We start from the raw sequence: 17,627 nt of genomic DNA on the forward strand, positions 1-17,627 counted from the left end.
TCCACTGGTCGGCTATCATTGCTTGCCACTGCGGTTTTATATACATTTGTCAAATGACATGTGTTTTAAAATTTCGCGTCAAGGAACATGAATCTCATGAATATCGAAACAAGGCATGTGAAGAGGGATTAAGTAAAACAATTTTTACTTGCAATTCACAAATTAAAATTTACCTCAAAGCAGTTCAGTTTTTTTATTCTATTCGCAATTATAGCGAAATGTTTGGCCTCTAGTAGGAAAGTGTCTAAAACATAAATAGCACTGATATTAGCAGTGCAGTTGGCTTACTGTTTTTGAAGATAATCTGTAAAGTATCGATGAAAATGCTGACAACCTGTCCTCGCAGCCTGTAGAATTGACAACATGTGAAAAGGGGAATTTATCAGAAATAGCGAATAACAGAAAAGATAATACTAATTGTTCTGTGCCTCAGTGTATTTCAAAGGAAATGTAAAATGCGGAACTAAGTTTCCACAAATTCCCGAATTTAAAGAGTAGATTAAAATTATCTAGGTGGGATGATAATAGTAAATCACCGGGGTAATTGGATTCGAAAATCCAACCCCGATGACATGTCCAAGGGTGCTAGTAATAAGTGGTCTTCCTTTGTATCCAACACTCTTATTAGCCGAAGAGAGGAATGGTCGGTTTTGTCCATCGGTTTTATCAAAAATGTATGCCCATTCTAAGCAATCTTTCTAGTGATTATAATTTGTTGCTCAGGGTGGCGTCTGAATATAAATTTGAAATTGTGGAAAGGAATTGCAGAATAGAATTATTGGGAAAATATTTTAACTCAATCGTATCGTAAAATCCTTATTAATAACTTTAAATATACAGCTTTGCATAGAATTATTGATTTCATTTAGACTAGAAAGTTTAAATTAGTGAATGTATGCATTCCAATATTTTACATGCTATGCGATACTTAACAACTTTATATACCAAAACTATTGCCCAAATTTCGAAAACCTATAATTCACGCTTACGTTCATTAATATTGCTAAGAATTTTGTGTATGTGTAAAAAAATTTAGTGAAATTGTAATATTTATTTGTATAACGTAACATAAAATTTTCGAAAGAAAAGGAACTCTGCCGGAAAAGTAAGTTACAGGGCAAATCTGTTTAACATTGCGGTAAATATCTGTCTCACTAAATTGGCGAGATATCGTCAAGCTGGCGATAATTTTGACCACTAAATTTTGTCCCAAAATGTGGTGAGAAATCGCCAAAAATCGTAAAACTTGGATACCATTTGAAGAAATTTTAATCCGTTCCCTTTAATACTCTAATAGTTATTGTAACTGAATAACTGTAGTTGATTTTAAATGCAACTGTAGCCATAGCCGATCTTCACATGCCTTTGAGTAAGGTACTAGAGATTTCTCGGTGGCCGGAAGAAACCTATATAAGACGGGAGAACACCGTTTCTCAGTTGTTAGTTCAAAGCTGATTTCGGAGTATTGAGATATCCGTGAGAGCTTCTTCTTTTAAATGCCTTTGGCATTGAGTTGCGTTTAACATTCTTAGTGGTCTGAAGTGTAACTACTGATTATGCTCTCTGATTCTGAGAAGAGCTGTGCGAGTGCTTTTGTGGAAAGTTCCAAAACTGTAAAATGTTTCTTTTCAGAAAATACATTTTATCCAGCTATCATCGGTTCTGTGTGCATTCAATCCATTATGAAATCAAAATGTTGTTGTATTTATTTTATTGTAGTCAATTTATTGTGCTTTTATGTTCTAAGTTTATTGAAACCTGAAGTCTTTTTTACATTACTTTTTTACAAGTACAGAGCTTTACGAAGAGTCAACGTAGTACAAACAACTTGTAGTAACGGGAGTTGTTTGTAGTTTAACATATTTTTATAATCAGATTAGTTGCGTGAGCGCCTTCTGTAAGGAGAAAGAGATGCTACATAATTTTTATTATTAATTATTGCTTTTGTTATAACAGAAACTAGATCACATACTGGTCTCCTAATATTGTCAACAAACAGAACGTTCTCTCTAAAATCCCAGAATACTCTTTGCGATGGTGAAAGTTCGGATAGTGCTAACATCTGTTGGGGGAAAAGGGAACGATTCTCCCCAAATTCTCAGTTCAGGTTTACTCCATTTCAGACAAATTTGAATCGCCAATTGTTAATCTCTAAATGAGTTACTTGCTTTGACTCTTTAATATATTTTAATTTCTGTCTTCATTACAGAGTGCATCACTGTTCTCTACTAAGAAATTCTCCAAAATTTGTTAATATCTCTTTCTATTTGTAGTTCTTTGAAAGTGCTGATAGCACAGTTACTGGTAGCTCAGTTGCTGATAGCACTTCTACTGAAATAAAATCGAAGTTAATTAACTTTGTTTTCACTCCAATGTATCCTGATATTCACAATACGGATATACGATTTGTCAGTCTAATTAACTTTTTCCTCAAACTTTCAGTCAGGTAAGTTTTTTTACTGTAAAAAAGAGATGTAAACTATAATTTTTACAGAGAGATAAGTTGGAGATGAATCAGGACAAAAACAACTCAAAGATGACTGGCGCCGGAACTTTAATATCCAAAATGGCCGGTGACAATGTTGTTACGGTTGATGTGACTGAACTTCCATTGCCTAAATTAACTCAAATTAAACAAGAATTGGACAGTGTAAGCATTTTAAAATTATTCACACACTCCTGTAATTATCTGATGTTTCATTTTCGTAGACTAGGAAATTAAACGCCGTATTTAATATTAATCCTGCCATGTGGTTAGTTACGTTCCCGTACCTGCCAACCCGATCTTTCATCACCTCTTTCAATCTCCAGTTTTTAATTTTTAGCCTTTACGTAGAAGAATACCTCATAACTGTAAATGAAATTTATTGAGTTAACGAAACGTAAATTGCGCAATTTTACCCACCCCCTAGCGATTTTCAGCGTAATTTTCCTCTCTAAATTTTATTTGATCTGAATTGTAATCTTCTGTAGACTGTCTTAGTCTTCTGCAAACATTTATCCAGTATTATAAAATTTCACTAAGCGTTTAACGCTACTAATTGTTTCAAATTTTGTTTTACATCAAAAAGTGGACACATAACTACGTTTATCCACACAATATACATTACTGATTTTATTTTCATTGCTTGCAAAATTACTTTGCTAAATAAAAGCTCGGCTAAATTGGAGATTACACACTGGAAATTTTTTTCGTGTAAAAGTGTCAAAAAATTGCAACTGTATCTTATTAATATTAAAAGGTACTCTTCTGTTATCGGGACCGTATTCAGGAAATGTATGTATGCAAGTCATATGTACATATATTCTTGCATACATAAATACGTACATCCATCCATACATACATTTCTCAAACTAGTCCCGGTAACAGTAGAGTACTAAATGTTATATCATAATCACTATAAATATTTGAGTAACCTGAATCATGTATTACAAAAGTGAATTTAAGTTACTGTGGATTTATTTTGAAATGGCATCACGATGTAGTGGCAAAACTTGAAAACTTGCCAGTTTTTGTGTGAAAAACCTTCCAGTTTTTCATATTTTAAGATTGACAGCTATTCTTTCTGAGTAATCAGTTTTGTTTCTTAGCTTTTCTGTTTCACAGTCTGATATGAAATTTTTTTATGAATGAGCTGCATTTAAAATTTACTCAGATAAATTATTTCTATAAGAAATTTTTTTTTGGATATTTTTAATATATTAGTCAAGAATCTCTTTTTAAACTAAAAGATCAGTTATGCATGTTGAAATTGATTTTCTAAGTATTTACCTGTTGGGCTATATGAATTCAGTTTTTGCCATTATCTTATGTCTGTATTTTGTTAATTTTTTTTTCTTTGTGCAAAACATACTTGCAGAAGTAAGCAGCATCAGTTTGCAAAATTCCTATGGTATTATGTGCGTGGATTATTGTATTTATTTAATAAATAAGATCTGCTGTCTATTTTCGGATACATTTTATGAAATAAAAATGTTTGTGAGTATTTGATGCTGATTGAATGAATATTTGTGTATATTTGATGAAGATTATGCTGCTGATTAGAATTCATTTACTTCTAATGAGGGTAAAAAGCAAATTGGCTAACTAAACACAGTAGTTTAGAACGATATAGGGGGTGGAAATAGATGTACCTGTCCTGCTGCAGGAGTAAGATTGGCTGCCACAAAAACTCCTCGACTGCTTCCTGTCCTCATGCTGGACATCCTGTCTGGCTATGAGAGGGAACCATACTCCTTATTGGAGCCATTTTCAGTTTGATATTACAATGTGGATTTTTGGACATTCCTGCAAAATGAGCATTACTGATAAGCATGCATACATAAAATGACTTTTGAATGCTATATCTCTTTCTATGTTATAAATGTATATTCATACCAAATTGCCTTAAAATCTGTCCATTAGGTTTTCAGAATTTCGACATAATGTGCAATTTTTTTTTTTAAATTTTGCACAAGAGTATAGATGTAGTTATTATAAATAGAAGTAATTAGCAGTTTGTGTATATGATAATTACTATGTAGTTTATTTAATATGATTATCATTATTTGGTGTAGTTTGGTTCACCCCCCCCCCCAAAAAAAGGCAGCTAAAATTGTTAAAGAGAAAGTTGTAACATAGGAATTCTTTGTTCTGCTTATTTATTATGATGTCATTTTATATAAGTGTTTATTGTTCTGCTTTCTGCTTGTTTGTAATGATATTAAATAGCAGTTTACTACATTTAGCTCTTAGAGGCACAACTATGACTGGTGTCACATTAACTGATAAATACCTCTATAAGTATTTCTTAAATAATAAATATATTAAGTTTTATTTATTTTATTTTTATTTTTTCCCCAGCAAGTTGAAGTATTTAGTGCATCTCTTCAACAACTTAAAATTGCTCAGAAAAAATATGGAGATTCAAAAGAGTGTGTGGAAAAAATGCAAGAAATGAAAGAAGGAAAGCCTTTATTAGTTCCATTAACAGATTCTGTATCCTTAAGTTTGTTGCTTATTATACAGTAGTATCTGTGTGTCATATAATTAACCCTTTTTAGTTATAAGATAAATTTATTATGTGAATGAAAAATTACTTCATGGAAAGTTTAACATTAAAAAAAAAAAAAAAAAAAAAAATTATTCAATTTTATTTACTTTTATTTATTCAATTTTTTAACATTCATTCATCAGAAAAAGTAAATGATTTTAAATATTTACTCCTGAAATGTGTTTATCTTATGTAAAAAAGATTCACGATATTTCTGTTTTGTTAACATTTTGTGTGACCAATTTTGAAGCAGGATTGATTAAAGAAATTTAAAAAAATTAAATATTATCTTGCCTTTGAAGTATTTTTAATAGATAAAGCAGTTATATAAAAATAATTTTGTAGTTTTGCATATTAATTTATTCTGCAGTTTTTAGTCAGAAATTATTTAGAATTAACAAGAAGCTAATTACGTCACAAGACTTTCTATTTCACTTGATTTCTTCAAATCAGTCCTAAAAAATGTCCATGGAATTTTTTTTTTTTTTTTTTTTTTTTTTTTTTTTTTTAAATAGATTGATAATTATTTGCTAGGGAAAGAGATAGTTAAATTAAGAAATAAAAGACTGATAGAATGTAATCAAGAATTTTAGTACATTTTGATTACTATTATCTTCTTGCATATTCCCTCTTCCAAGCTTTTAAGCACCAGATTTTGAAAGTTTTAAAAATATACCTGTACTTTTCCCCTTCATTGATGTGTTCAGAGAATGAGCTGCCGTAAATTTTAAGATGGATTTGTCCACATAGTTATTATTATTATTATTATTATTATTATTATTATTTTCCTTACAAACAAAGATAAAGCCTTGCAAACTGTTTGCAAAGGTCACGCCCAACATTTCCCTTCTAACTGTTGAACTGTATGTCAGCCTAATACAAGAACTGACCAATCGCTGCGAGTCGTACACGCTGAAATTTGGTGTACGATTTTGCTGAGACAGGTGCACATTCACCTTCTCTAATTATTTATGGATAATTTGAGGCCTAAGGAATAGTAGAGGCAACAGTAAAAATGAGTGAGATTCAGGTTACAGGGTAAGAGATATAAAGTGATCTTATAGGTATTATAATGTTGATATAACTATATATTTTTTTTGGAATGTAGGTTTCTTTTAAAGAAATAATATTGTGATAGTTTCTGGTAGTTTACCCATGACTACTTTTCACATGTTATATTTTTAATATAACCACATCCTTTATTCATGTAGTTTTTTCCTCTCAACTTTTGGACATTAAAATTAGCAAAAAAAAGGGAGGGTTAGGGAATACATGAGGAAATGCTGTATATTAAGCTGAAGAATAATGTTTACTTACATATTAGTGCAATCAACTCTAGTGCAGTTTGGTAATCTTTTACAGAAGAAAAGAACAAGAACTTTAATTGAAAAAAGTATTTATTACTTACATAAGTATTATATACATATTTTACCTTCTAATAAAGTATTTACCTAATAAATCGATTAATGAATCTTTGGCAAATGATTTTAGTTTCGCTTTTGTTCTGATTTGAAATTTCGTGGTAAATGTTTCAATAATAAATTAAAACCAGTTTTTCTCTTTAGTGATTGAATGGCAAAATACTGTATTCCTGCAAAAGTTTTATTTTCTTCCATTGCTGGTAGAAACCATAAGCACATATTTTAAAATCACTTAAAATTAAAAAAGTTTACAATTAAAAAGTTTAAAACAGTTGTGCCAATTGTTCCTGCAGAATTTTGAGCCGCACTGCTGTCTGCAACTCTTATAGTCATGCATTCATCAACTTGTTCTCTTCTAAAATAACCACTGCTGCAAAAATATTCCACTCACTTTGTGGAAAGGCTTTTGTCGATAGCTACTACTTTATCAGGCCGTTTGATTTAACAGGAAGCTTTGTTTAGAATGCTACGATTACAAACTTTCCCCAGATGATTCTTTCAGTTTGTTTCATTTTACTCAAGCATTGAACAAATGTTAATTTTTCTTGACCAACTGTAAATGAACTGTAGTACAGTCACAAATGCAGTTTTGGCTCTTGAACTTTTTTTTTTTTTCAAGGGAAAAAAAAAATGCTCTGATAATGGTTACACCCTTGTTCATTAAAACTTAAAGAGGCTTATTGAGAATCAGTTGGGATGATATCAAATGAAAGCATGCATGTGTTGTCATGCTTATCTGTAATTGGCATGGAATTCTACTAATTAGCGAGAGTTTCATTATTGACTGGATAATATGTTGGTACAAAAATTGTTATACTTTTGTAGTAATTAAAAATTTACAATTATAGATGTAGAAATCATTTTTATAAAGTAATCTGATAAGCATATGCCTTTTCATTGTTTTATACCCTTTACTTTTAATCAGATGTATGTCCCTGGTAAATTAGATGACACTGCTAAAGTTCTTATTGATATTGGAACTGGATATTATGTAGAAAAGGTAAAGTGTTTCAGTTATGAAGTGATGTAAATATTGCACATAAAGTCTTTGAATATACTTAATTATAATATTTTATTTCAGCTAATTTCATTCAAATTGCAATTTATTTCTTGCAAATAATTCTATTTAATATAATACTTTATATTTAAGGGTTTGGTAAAATATTGCCAAATTGGGCAGCATTTTGAAAAGATCTGAAATCTGTTATTTTTGTTACTTTGCCATCTTTGTTACTGTATGAGCTACATTAATGTTTTTTTTTATTATTATTATTATTTTATTTATTATTTTTAAAGTATATACAGTACAAAGTCCATAATCGAGACGTCCGTTATCCGGAATGATCTATAATCCGGACCTCAAAGCCACAAACTTTTTCTTTTGTATGCTTTATGCATGCGCGTTTAGCACAAAAAATGAAGCAACTTAAACAACTTGTATTGAAAGAAATGTTTAATAAAGTAAACAAATAAATATTAAGGTTTTTTTTTTTTTTTTTTTTGTGTGTGTGTGTGTGTGTAAATTTTGATACCCTGTAGATCATAATTTCTCTTCATGCACATAATGCGTTTATGCATGTGCATTTAGCACAAAAAATGAAGCAAACAACTTACATTGAAAGAAATGTTTAATAAAGTAAACAAATAAATATTAAGTATAATTTCTGCATGCCATCTTACCAGATTTAAATTGATGATCTATAATTATCTTGAATATCTGCCTTTTGATAATCCTTATTTCTAAAGCACCATGAAATGAATAAAATTAAGTTTTGCTTTTGATTTTAATAATCTTTGAGAGAAGTGATAACTAAAAAGCCAGCAGTATTAACTTTCTTCATTTTAGAATTTGAGTAAATTTTCTAAAACTTAACAGAGTATGAAATTAGCACGAAAAGAACATATTTTTTATCATAACTTGAGACTTACATGTTGTTTTGTGAATAGTTTGGTGATAAGTTTGTACCTTTTCTTGTTAATTAAAACAACTGATGGGATAACACTCTTTTATTTTATACTCTTTAGAGGCTGAAGAGCCCCATTTTAGGGATAAGGAATTAAACTCTAGCCTGAAGCATTAGCGCAGAATCCATTGTGTTTTTTTTTTTTTTTTTTTTTTTCCCATATGCCCTGGGTTTTACCTTAGAATATAAACTACAGTCTTAAAATGCAGTCTTCAGATATCCCTTGCTTCTTAAGTTAATTCATGAATCATCCGGTGTTGAACATTTTCCAACAATATTCCAACAGCATGTAGTTCCTCTTTATTGACATTATAGTAACCTGTTTAAGGCATATCAGCCACACTTTGGCTTCCCTCAATGAAAGCTTTAACTCATTGTACAACTGCTTTTTAAAGGTGATGATAACAGATCGTAATGACATTGTGCTGTATGGCCTCAAACAAATTCATTCTTAATGCATTCTATTTCTAGAACATTGGGCTTTAGATTTCAATTGTATATCAGAATCTGTTTTTGGAAGAGTAGATGTACATAGTGTTGGAAAAGAGAGTTCATTTACTTGAATTGAGGTTGGTTATGTATCAAATTAATGTGCCTTAAGAGGTTATCACACATGGCTACAGTCCCTGCTAGACGGGACTTTTCTGAGAAACGAGATTCTGATAGCACTGTTTTAAACAGGAGGATTCCTAGAAAAAAGAGCCCCGCCTGAAGCGAAGTCCCGCCTAGCTTTGGAAGCAATGTTGCGGCTATGCAGGTTCAAACCTCACCGAAGGTGTCTAGAGTCCTGGATAGAGACAAACCAATCAGACGAAAATTCTGCTTCTGAAGGATCACGTGATCCTGATTTGAGCAATAATCAATTACTGTTTGGCATTCAAGGCTTTGCAGTAAGCAAGAATGGTAACCTAGCTACGTGTCTTTCCTGGAATTGTGTGGGTTCTGAGAATCGTCCCTTTTGACGTCAAATCACATTATGTTTCGGCTCCTGCGTAGCCGAAACATAATGTGATTGGGACCTTATAGGCAACATGGACGGTTTCATTTCATAGTATATATGTAGCAATGTTACCAATATTAAAGTTTCAATCCTTATGCCTGTATGAAGTGAGAAAAAGTTTTATTTGATTACTATCTGCTGAGAGGTCGTGCTGCTAGTGTTATGTGTTGTGCATTTGTAAGCTACAAAATTTTGTCTGAAACAATTTCAAGTGCTGTGATATAAAATGTGGAGTTCAGATTAAAATGATGCTTGACAGTGCTAAAGATTTAATTTTGAGAATGGTTATGTGAATAGCACATAATCTGTGTTTCTTTTCATATCGGTAAATTTTGTTAGTGTATGGATTGACAGTATGAGTGTCATCTTAATTTTCCTGTATAAATTAATTTGCTTGTCATGATAGATTTTTTTTCACAGTGTAAAAGAAGTGGGATGAAACAGTGGCACTAGAAGTTGATGAATTGCTGTTAATTATGTAGTATCTTTATTTTTCAAATTATAACAATGTCTTACTAAATATGCTGAAATATTTTCATATTTCTTAATGGCAATTAGATTATTGGTAATAAAATACCTTCCATTTAAACAAGTTCCATTGTTGTTTTTATATAGTCATATTACTTAGGTTCTTTTGGGCTTACTTAAAGGGAAAAAAGAAGTCCTGATTACAATCATAAGAAAGTGGTCATAAATTGGCTAAAATTTATATAAAAGTGTATTTTTTTTTTTTTTTTTTTTTTTTCCTTTTTTGCAGGAACTTCCAGATGCTATAGATTATTTCAAAAGGAAAGTTAAATTTGTCACAACACAAATTGAAAAAGTGCAGCAAATCATGAAAGAAAAGCTCATTGCTAGAGAAGGTAATAATTCATTTTAAATAAAAAGCTAAGTCAGAAATAAATATTCATACTTATGTATTATTTTGTTGACTATGAAATTGTTGCCAAGCAGCACCGGTTATAAATAACTGCGACATAGCAACATACTTATGACATTTGCACTTTCGGGTTATATAACTCCAATTGATTCTCGATAAGCCATGATCAAGAGAATTAACATTAGTTAACTGGAGGGGGGAGGGAAAAAAGCTGAGTATGGTCGACAATATGTTATGGATTGGAACCTACAGGAACTTTGTACTCATATTCATCTAAACATTTTCCAGTAATATTGGGGGGGTACTTAATACCATGTGCAATTCGCTGATGTTTTAACTTGAAAAAACATCAGCGAATCGCACAATCTAGGCATCGCACACAAATCAACAAAATAAACTAAAATAAAGTTAAAAGTATATTTATGGGTACCCCTTGGCGATTTTCAGTGGTATATGGATACTGAGTTTGTGCAGTTCTTTGACTTGTTATTTTGGCATTGTGTAGCAGTGATTTTAGCACCAAAAATTGCTGCTACGCAAAGACAAAATAACAAGTCAAAGAATTGCACAAATTCGGTATTCATGTACACATTGACATATTTTTATTTTCACTTTAAAAAAAATCACGTAATTGAACCAACTAGGCATTGTGCACTCCCTTGACTTTTCCCACACACTCATCGACCTATTTTCACTTTTAAAAAAAATCAGAGAATTGACAAACTTGGCATTGCACACTCCCTTGACTTCGTCGTGCACACTTAAATATGTTTTCATCTAAAAAGTCGAAAGATCACCCAACTCTACAATAGAAGCAAATAAAAAATACATCATCTGAATAAACTACATTTTAAACCAAACAATCAATTAACATAAAAAAGGAAAAACCTCTCATGCACCTAAGCACTACACAAAGCAAATATCCACTTACCTTATTTAGAAATTTCTTCGTCTTCAGTCTGATGCATAAAATTTCTTAACAGTATCCAAAAACTTTCTAAAAGTATCTGAACTCGAATCCGTATTTGGGCGTCGCCACATAAATTCACAAAAATAAGAGTAAAAAATATTCTCCGTAGTTCCGGACTGTCTGGAAAATGGCTACTAAGTAAACCTTCATTTACACACCAGTCAATTAATGCTCTTTTCTACTTTCATTCCAAATCTTCATATTAACATAAACTTCAGATTAATCTTACTACATTCAGCCATTCTACCGTCTAAACAACAAAACAAGCAATGTACTTCCTAACCAACACACAGTACAAGCCTTTACATAACATCCCATAATTCGGAATTTACCGGAATCATGCAACAAATTACGTCATAATAGGGTTTCTGTAACATTCAACTATACTCAGGTTACCATAAATGAAACAACAACTTGTCGATAAATGAAACAACAACTTCACGATAATACAAGGGAACCAAAATAAATTACAAACGATTCAAGAAACAACAATAACAAAAATTCATAGCAAAAAAACAATGAACATAACATTCTACAACATAAGAACAACAATAAAATAAAATGCACTTACCATTTTGAATGCTTCTTCAAACAGCAGAAATATCAATTTCAAACATCAGCAAAACTCATCAATTTCCACCACTTTATCTTTCCACCTTATCTTCTGAGACACAGAGCATACAAAGTCTAGCATACATTCGTGAATAAAATCTGCATAACCCGGTGAACAAAAAACTCATTAACAACTCCAACACCGTACCTTTTAATACTAAATTTACCTTGTGCACAATCCAAAATATGAGACTGAAATTTTGCCACCGTGTCTTTTACTGCAACATAAGCCATTTCAAAATGCCCACCAAACCAACCAACCACTCCAGCAAAATAAAGTTTCAACATGAAAAGGGTTACAATACAAACAACATCGTGCAAAAAAACCATGGCAGAACACACAATCATGCCAAAAGCCAGCGCAGAACACATATCGCCACATTTGACAACTTCATACATCTGAGGGCGTATATGAGAGTAGTACCGTTTGCTAATTTAGAAGTCTTAATCTGACATTTCTAAACATGTTTTTATTGTTTTTATCTAAGACTTTGTTCTTTCCATAATTTACCTTTTGGTAATATGCATCAAGAATATGCTGCTAAATTTATTATTTTTTTTTAAATGTGCCTGATAGTTATGTACCAGATTTAGAATTAGGCAAAAAGAAAAAAGAGGAGCCATAATTTGGTCTATATTTTATAAAACTACTGATTTGAAGGGCAAACAAACATGGCTCCTTTAGAGGCAAAAAAGTTTTTGCAAAAATTGTTTTCGCTCATGACGAACAAAGGCCTTTGAAATCAGTAGAAATTATTTCAAAACTGCTGCATATTGGCCTGATTTAAAATTTAAATTTTCATGCTTCTTTTCAAATTTGATACCAGATGTAGTAGAGGAAAAAGTTAAAAAGTGGTGTAGTAGTAAACAAAAAATATTGTGTTTTGTTATATGTGAAAGTATTTAACTTTTGTTTATGCTACCATAGCCTCATTAATGAAAATACAATGTATACTTGTCAATTTGAACTTAAAGTGATTAGAAAAGTTCATCTATTTCTTTATTATTTAATTGTTCATAAACTTACAGTGCATTGTTAATTGAGGGATTATATGTGAATGGAAGGTTTTCACTTGAAATGTTTTGCTTCCAATGTTTTGTTTAATCCATAGAAGTGGTGCATTGATCAGTGTACAGCAAGGCTGTCAAACTCGTGGCCCGCGGGCCGCATGCAGCCCACAACAAATATTTTTGCGGCCCGGCCAATATATCGGCAAATAATAATATATAATAATAAAATAACATATCGACGAAGAAAAAAATGAAATGTTTACTGCTAAGTAATTAACGATAATTTATTCAGTGTTGTTAGATTACTCACAGCGAGCTGACACACACACTACTTAAATTACAAATGCGTGTGAGTAGCTTGCGTTCAACTACCTTCGACTTTTGGGGGACACGTGCACTCAGAACTTGTACGCATCCCCCGATAGCCGAATGTGGCCGAACTCATGGTCTCAGTTTTCCAATCATAGTTTTGTACGATATATTGGTATTGCATTGCACATGCATGCACTTTGCTTTATTATTAATTATTACTTAATTCATATTGTTACGGATTTCATAGTTATTTATTTAGTTAGTTTTTTATTTAGAATTGTAATTCGATTTGCTTCATGTTGCCTTAGCAACGCAGATGATTTTTGAAAAGACGGCTGCGTTGGAAGGTTAAAAATAGAACAGCGTGTGCATTTAATACCTAATAAATAAATATCTCGTAATTGCTGTTGCCATCCACAAAAATCCAGATATTTATAGATGTTTCCAGTATATTCGAGAAATTAATTATAAAGCTTATAAAAGCCGAGAACTAACAACTCATCTCAGTAGTAGCTGTAGTTCTAGCGAACTGTTTGTTTACTTAATTTTCTTTACATTTTGATTTATCTCTTGTGGAAAGAATAAATTTTTGTAAACTTTTTAACGTTAACTGTGTTTATTCCAGCCCTTTGTATTCAGTATGTCTATATCAAAACCAAGTGGTAGTAAAATTAAACAAAAAATCGCTGACGAACATAGAAGATTCCAAGTAAAATGGGAATTAGAATATTTTTGCTGTGAAATAAAAGATAAAATAATCTGCTTGATATGTAATAATACTATTAATATACCAAAGTTATATAATATTAAACGTCATTACGAACAACACAAATCGAAATATAACAATTACGAAGGATTAATGAGAGAAGAAAAGTTGAAAGAGCTCAAGTTAGGAGTGAAAAAGCAACAGTCCATGTTTAGCAAAGTATTGCAAGAAAGTGAAGCGGCGGTACATGCAAGCTACGTCTTGTCCGAGTTGATAGCTAAACATTCGAAGCCTTATACTGACGGTGATTTCATCAAGGAATGCCTAATGAAAGCTGGAGAAATTGTTTGTCCTGGAAATGTGAAGGCTTTTCAATCAATTTCATTGTCTCGAAATACAGTTGCGGAAAGAGTTATTGATTTAGCCACGAATTTAAGTGATCAGATCAAAGCAAAATCATCTAGTTTCAAAAGTTTCTCTATTGCTTGTGACGAGAGCACGGACATTAGTGGCAAAGCTCAATTAGCTGTTTCTTCGTTCTTGTGACAAGAATTTTAACATTTTTGAGGAATTATTGGAACTAATACCAATGCCTGGTACTACCACAGGAGAAGATATATTTACTTGTGTTTTTGGACTTCTGCAGAAATACAATCTACCTTTGACAAAATTAAATTCTGTAGCTACAGATGGTGCTCCATCAACGACCGGAAAAAACAAGGGCTTCGTAGCATTACTAAGAAAAAAACTTGGTGAAATTCACGGTTCAAACATTCATCATATGCATTGTATTATACATCAAGAAGTTCTATGCACGAAAGTAATAAATATGGAGAATGTTTTGTCATATATAAAAAAAGTTATAAATTTTAAAAGATCTCGAGGTTTAAATCAGCGTCAATTCACTGCTTTCTTAAGGGAGTTAGATAGTGAATATTCATGTTTGTCCTACCATACCAAGGTACGTTGGTTATCTTGCTCCAAGATTCTCAAACAATTCTGGGATTTGAAAGAAGAAATATGTCAGTTTTTAAAAACGAAAAATCAAGACGTAAGTTTGTTTTACGATCTTTCTTGGTTGATATAACCAAACATTTAACCGATTTAAATTTATTGTTACAAGGAAAAGATCATATCATTACGAACATATTTGACATAATTAAAGCATTCAAATGTCAACTAGTTCTTTGGGAAAAACAACTTAAAAATGAAGATTTGACGCACTTCCCGACGTGCAGCATGAACAAATCAAGTTTAGATGATACTTGTTCGTATCAAAAATACGCAGAAAAAATTGCAAATTTAACAACTGAATTTGAAACAAGGTTTAATGATTTTAGTTCCCTCAAAGACAAATTTTTTTTTTTTTTTTTTTTTTTTTTTTTTCTTCTTCGATTTTTCTCAATAAGTATTGACTCAGTACTCAGCCATATGCAAATGGAGGTGATCGAGATTCAATGCAACTCAAATTTGAAAGCAAAATTCATTGAAGTGGGCGTGCCTGACTTTTACAAATATTTACCAGCCAGGTTTGAAAATACTCGAAAATTCGCATATGAAATTATTTCCATGTTTGGTAGCACTTATCGGTGAAAGCAGTTATTTTCAGTCATGAAAGGTTAATAAGTCTCCTATTAGAAACCGTATTAATGATGCTCACCTTGGGTCAGCGTTGAAAGTTATCACTGCAAACAAAATTTCTCCCGAAATAGGAAAGATAATAGCAGAGAAGAGCTGTCAAGTATCAGGACGTAAACATTAAATTTTTCTTGTTCTTTTCTATATATATATATATATATATGTTTATTATTGTATTATTCTAAATAAATCTATGTTTCTATGAATATTGATTTTTTTTTTTTTTTTTTTTTTTTTTTTTTGCGGCCCGCCTAAAGTTAAACCTTGTATGTTTGGCCCAAGTGTACCTACGAGTTTGACATCCCTGGTGTACAGGATGTGGTGTAATGGAGCTATTGGCAAACTAATGCTGCAAGTTTAACAGCATCTTGTGCAATGCACCAATCATTGAAAGCTGAAAGTGGATTTATGTTGCAATGTCATTATGATGCATAGAAAGTAAAGGCTATTCCAAAAGCATTTTATGATAATATGATTTCAAGTGTAGTAGTATCCCACATTCATGGGTAATGTTCCAACACTTTCTGTAGATACATGAAGCTGCATATAATAATAAATGTTATATAATAGACAATATTTATGTGACATGCATAACTGCAGTTAAGTTTAATTGATAAATTATACAAGTAAGACATTACAAACTTTAAATAATGCAATAGTAAATCATTCTTTGTACTGCAGTACATTATGGTATTTTAGTGTTAAAATACCATAATGTACTGCTGAGAAAAGTCTAAAGAGAAGTATTTATACAAAAACCAAGATAATTTAGATATTCTCTGAACAGTGATAGCTGAAATTATTTACTAGTGTATTTATGATCATCAAATCAATGTGAGCTAAGAATCTTCTGTAAGAGGATACAGCTATTTTCTGCCGTAAACATTTCCATTCTCCTTATTATCAGTTACATCAGCTCCCACTGTCAATGCAGATGCTTGGGAAGACAATATGAGCTATATCTTAATTGTTGTACTTCAACTGTGATACTGACTACTGTCACTTTGTCTTTCAAAATTTATAACATACAAAACTTTGGGAAATTTTTCTCTTCTGTGTTATACTAAATTGTGGATGGAATCAATATAATGGGGGACAACCAATACAGTCACATCCCCATCATATATTAGACACATCCCCATGTATAATGAAAAATTTCTTGACGACCGATACAGTCACATAACTTTTTATTATTAGTATTATTTTATTTTTATCTCAAAATTCTAAAAATGTTATTTTCATCAAGTTAATGTATGCATTTTAAGCATTTAAAACATGTATTAAAAGTTTGTTATTTAATTATTTATATAGTATCTGTTAACATGTTATATTGTTTTTTGGTTTTAAATTTATATCTGAATAATTAAAATAGACACTGTAATTTTCAATCATTGCACAGTATTGTATTTTCTCGCTAATGCACTTATTGCATTTTTTATTTATTTATTTTAGTGGTTATAGAAACTATGGAGAATAAAATACAAGCTGCACTTGCAGCGCAGCAGGCTACTGCAGCAACGGCAAAGTCTTGAGAAAGGAGTTATCATGATTTAACTGAGGGAGAAAAGTCATGATATTTCAGTGTTTCTTCGTTTTGCTAAGTGTCTGTTTCAGATGTTTGCTATGTACTCACATTTGTAAAAAAAAAGACTGTCTTGTATATCTCTATAACATGCAATAAATTTATTATAAGTGCTAATTAAAATGTCATCAGAATTTCACATTGTAGTGTAAATCTCCCACATGGTGACATTGTTTTATGATTTTAATACCCTGTGTACCAGACTTAGTTCTCCCTCATTTCTAGTTTCTGAATATTTTAATTAGAACATTTAAATTTCATATGAAAATGTAGTGACATTGTATCTCGGTTCACCATTATTGAAAACCACAGAATTTGCAAGAAGTACTGATACTTTCTAGGTTCTCTATTTATATATATATATATTTCAAAGTATGGTATTTTTGAAAACATCACACTTTGAAAGTGGTGTTGAATCTATGAGGGATGTTTCCAAAGTTTTAGGAATTTAAGTACAATTTTTGTATTTTATCAATTTTGATCAGTATTAACAATACA

The 17,627-nt window shown here is 31.3% G+C and overlaps 1 protein-coding gene across 1 annotated transcript; it reads left to right on the forward strand.

Moving 5' to 3' along the window:
• The first annotated feature begins 2,521 nt into the window (after positions 1–2,521).
• Pfdn5 (prefoldin 5) lies at positions 2,522–17,252 on the forward strand. The gene is made up of 5 exons (XM_035363502.2): positions 2,522–2,650; positions 4,844–4,978; positions 7,380–7,454; positions 10,176–10,281; positions 17,000–17,252. Exons 1-5 carry the CDS (start codon positions 2,537–2,539, stop codon positions 17,077–17,079), a joined length of 510 nt encoding a protein of 169 aa, XP_035219393.1. The 5' UTR covers positions 2,522–2,536; the 3' UTR covers positions 17,080–17,252.
• Positions 17,253–17,627: the final 375 nt, after the last annotated feature.

Source organism: Stegodyphus dumicola, chromosome 2, assembly GCF_044657685.1.
Source record: "Stegodyphus dumicola isolate Sdum_Otavi_A_Nest chromosome 2, ASM4465768v1".
Lineage (NCBI taxonomy): Eukaryota > Metazoa > Arthropoda > Arachnida > Araneae > Eresidae > Stegodyphus > Stegodyphus dumicola.